Raw genomic sequence first — 2934 nt, 5'->3', positions numbered from 1 at the left:
ACACCCATACACAAACAGAGTGGTGTAGTGTATGTGGTCCAGTGCAGCGAGGACTGTCCAGACCTCTACATTGGAGAAACTAAACAGCCTCTTCACAGACGCATGGCTCAACACAGGAGAGCCACCTCCTCTGGACAAGACTCAGCTGTTCACCTCCACCTCACAGATAAGGGACACTCTTTTGAGGACCAAAATGTGCACATTTTGGACCGAGAACACAGATGGTTTGAGAGGGGGGTGAAGGAAGCAATTTATGTAAAAAGAGAAAAGCCGTCTCTTAACAGAGGAGGAGGCCTCAGATTCCCACTTTCAAAAACCTATAATGCAACTTTAAAACAGATTCCCCGCCGGTTTTCACACCTGATGGGAACAGAGGGGCCTCGTCTGTGAATTAGAGGAACAAAGACCTTAAGAAACCCGAACTGTTAAGGTGTGACTTGTCAAATGTACAGATGTGTGTGTGTCTTATCTCACTCAGCCTTAGAACCTGAACCCCTCACTCTCTGCTCTTTGAATTGAGAAAGCTCCTCGGATGAGGAGCGAAACGTCTTCTGTTACAAATAAAGTCCAGTTGTTTTTGTATTGAACGTTTTTTGAATTCGTCTTGTCCTGGATGACCGAGAATCTTCACTAGCAAGTTCTGGATTGTTTCACGAAAAACCTTCATTTGTCCTCCCCCGGTTCTGTTGGAGCTGCCTAAAATACTTGTACATTTGATCTGAGCTGGTTCTGGTTCTGTGTCCAGTCCTGCAGGTCCAACTTCACCAAGCCCGTGGCAGCGTCTCCTCTGATCAGTCCTGACGTCCACACGGCTAACAGAGGTACGGTCTGATCTCCAGACAGGTCAACATCTGTTCCAGAACAGACTACTGGTCCAACTGGACCTGATAAGAAGGAACGAGGCTGAGGTTTTATTTTGAAAGTCCCTACAGGAAATGTTAAAGTTTCCATGTTATTTACAGACCGGGGAGTTACTGCCACCTAGTGGCCAACATGGATATAAAACCTGCAGTTTATTTTTATTAGTTTTGGTTTAAATGTTTTTTATAATAAACCTTGAAGGTCGTGTCTGTTCGCCCTCAGAGAATGTGACGGGGATGACTCTCAGCTACTACCACACCAAAGTTCAGCTCTCTGTAAGACTGACGGTGTTCTAGCCTTTTTTTGGAGTTTGCTCTCTTGGATTAGCTGTGGCTAACGATGCTAACAGGCAAACACAAAATTAAAATAAAATGTTTTAATTCATTATGAAGTGAATTTTACAAAATAAAAGTCTTCCACGTCCACTGAATCTGTGAGGCTTTTTATAAAACTGTGACTCGGGCCGAGCACCTTCTGGGTCGGCTGTTCAGATTAAACCTGAAATTGTCTGAGCTTCAGACTATGTGGACTCTTCATCAGCAGCTTCCTCCTCTTCCTCAGATCCGTCCTGCTGCGCCGTGGTTCCCGGGCAGGAGACGGTTCTGGAGATCTGTAAGGGCCGATCCGGACTGGGACTCAGCATTGTGGGAGGAAGAGACACCCAGCTGGTACCTCTGAGATCAGTTGTTTGATTCTGCTCTTCGTTGCTGATGTTCGGCCCGGTTCTGACAGAATCGTGTCGTCTCTGCCTCAGGACGCCATCGTGATCCATGAAGTTTATGAAGAAGGAGCTGCAGCTCGCGACGGTCGGCTGTGGGCCGGAGACCAGATCCTGGAGGTACCTCTTCTAGAGTTTCTCAGTTCTACTGTGGTTCTGACGGTTCTACTGTTGGGTGGTTCTGTTGATTTCCTCAGCTGCAGCAGGAAGTGGGTCCTGATGTTTGTTTTTCAGCTCACTTGAGATTTTTTTTTTTTTACAACACGAAAATAAAGATCCTTAAACTTGAACCTTAATTCAAAGATAATCACTTCCTGTCAGCGGACCCACTTCCTGTTTGTGTCTCCAGGTGAACAGCGTGGACCTCCGCGGCGCGTCCCACGAGGAGGCGATTGCTGCGCTGCGTCAGACGCCGGCGAAGGTCTGTCTGACTGTGCTGAGGGACGAGGCCCAGTACAGAGATGAGGAGAACCTGGACGTGTTTAAGGTGGACCTGCAGAAGAAGAGCGGCAGGGGGCTGGGCTTCAGCATCGTAGGGAAGAGGTCCGCCTTCAGAGGCCCAGCAGAGACCCATGAACGTAACGTTGGCTGGTTCTAAGGTTCTTCTCCTGTGGGGCAGGACCGGCAGCGGCGTGTTCATCTCTGAGGTGGTCAGAGGGGGCGCCGCTGAGCTGGACGGTCGGCTGATGCAGGGAGACCAGATCCTGTCGGTGAATGGAGAAGACGCGAAACACGCCTCCCAGGAAGCCGTGGCCGCCATCCTGAAGGTGAGTCCCATCGGATCAGACCTGATGGACCGGTCCGTCCAACCTGTTTGTCTGACGGGTCTGGGTTTCTGTCCGTCCCGCAGTGTGCTCGCGGTCCAGTCCTGCTGGAGCTCGGCCGACTCAAAGCTGCTTCTTGGATCTCATCCAGACACAGCTCACAGGAGAGTCAGGTGGGGGTCTCCTGTTTTTGTTACCTGGTTCAGACCTCCTTCAGGTCCACATGAGGACGTCCTGCTCCAGAACTTCTGATGGGTTGATGTGTTGGAAAGTGGAGCTAAAAGAGTTTAATAAATGAATCAACCTCTTTCAGATGAGTCACATCAGCGGGACCAGCTCAGGTGCTGCGGCTCCGCCCCTCCTTCAGACTCCACCCTCACCTTACACCCCCACCTCCAACCAGCCCCTCAACAACAACATCAAGTCCAGCAGTGACATCACTTCCTTCAGTGACATCACTTCCTGCAGTGAGATCAGCCCAGGTAGAGACAAGGAGGCAGCAGAACAGCTGAGTGGTCCGCGCTGAACCTGTTCACTGACCTGCTGTGTGTGTGTGTGTGTGTGTGTGTGTGTGTGTGTGTGTGTGTGTGT

The 2934-nt window shown here is 50.2% G+C and overlaps 1 protein-coding gene across 1 annotated transcript in view; it reads right to left on the bottom strand.

Moving 5' to 3' along the window:
- Positions 1-2934, bottom strand: part of patj (PATJ crumbs cell polarity complex component) — an 81234-nt gene that overhangs the window by 1863 nt on the left and 76437 nt on the right. The window contains exons 35-36 of the mRNA XM_037697770.1: positions 1910-2485; positions 706-884 (exon numbers count right to left, since the gene is read on the bottom strand). Coding sequence (XP_037553698.1) covers positions 706-884; positions 1910-2485 — 755 coding nt within the window. The remainder of the gene's footprint in view (positions 1-705; positions 885-1909; positions 2486-2934) is intronic.

Source organism: Nematolebias whitei, chromosome 3 (assembly GCF_014905685.2).
Source record: "Nematolebias whitei isolate Nwh7 chromosome 3, NemWhi1, whole genome shotgun sequence".
Taxonomy (NCBI): domain Eukaryota; kingdom Metazoa; phylum Chordata; class Actinopteri; order Cyprinodontiformes; family Rivulidae; genus Nematolebias; species Nematolebias whitei.
Note: the sequence above shows the minus strand (reverse complement) of the source record. Positions and strands in the feature narration are given on the sequence as shown.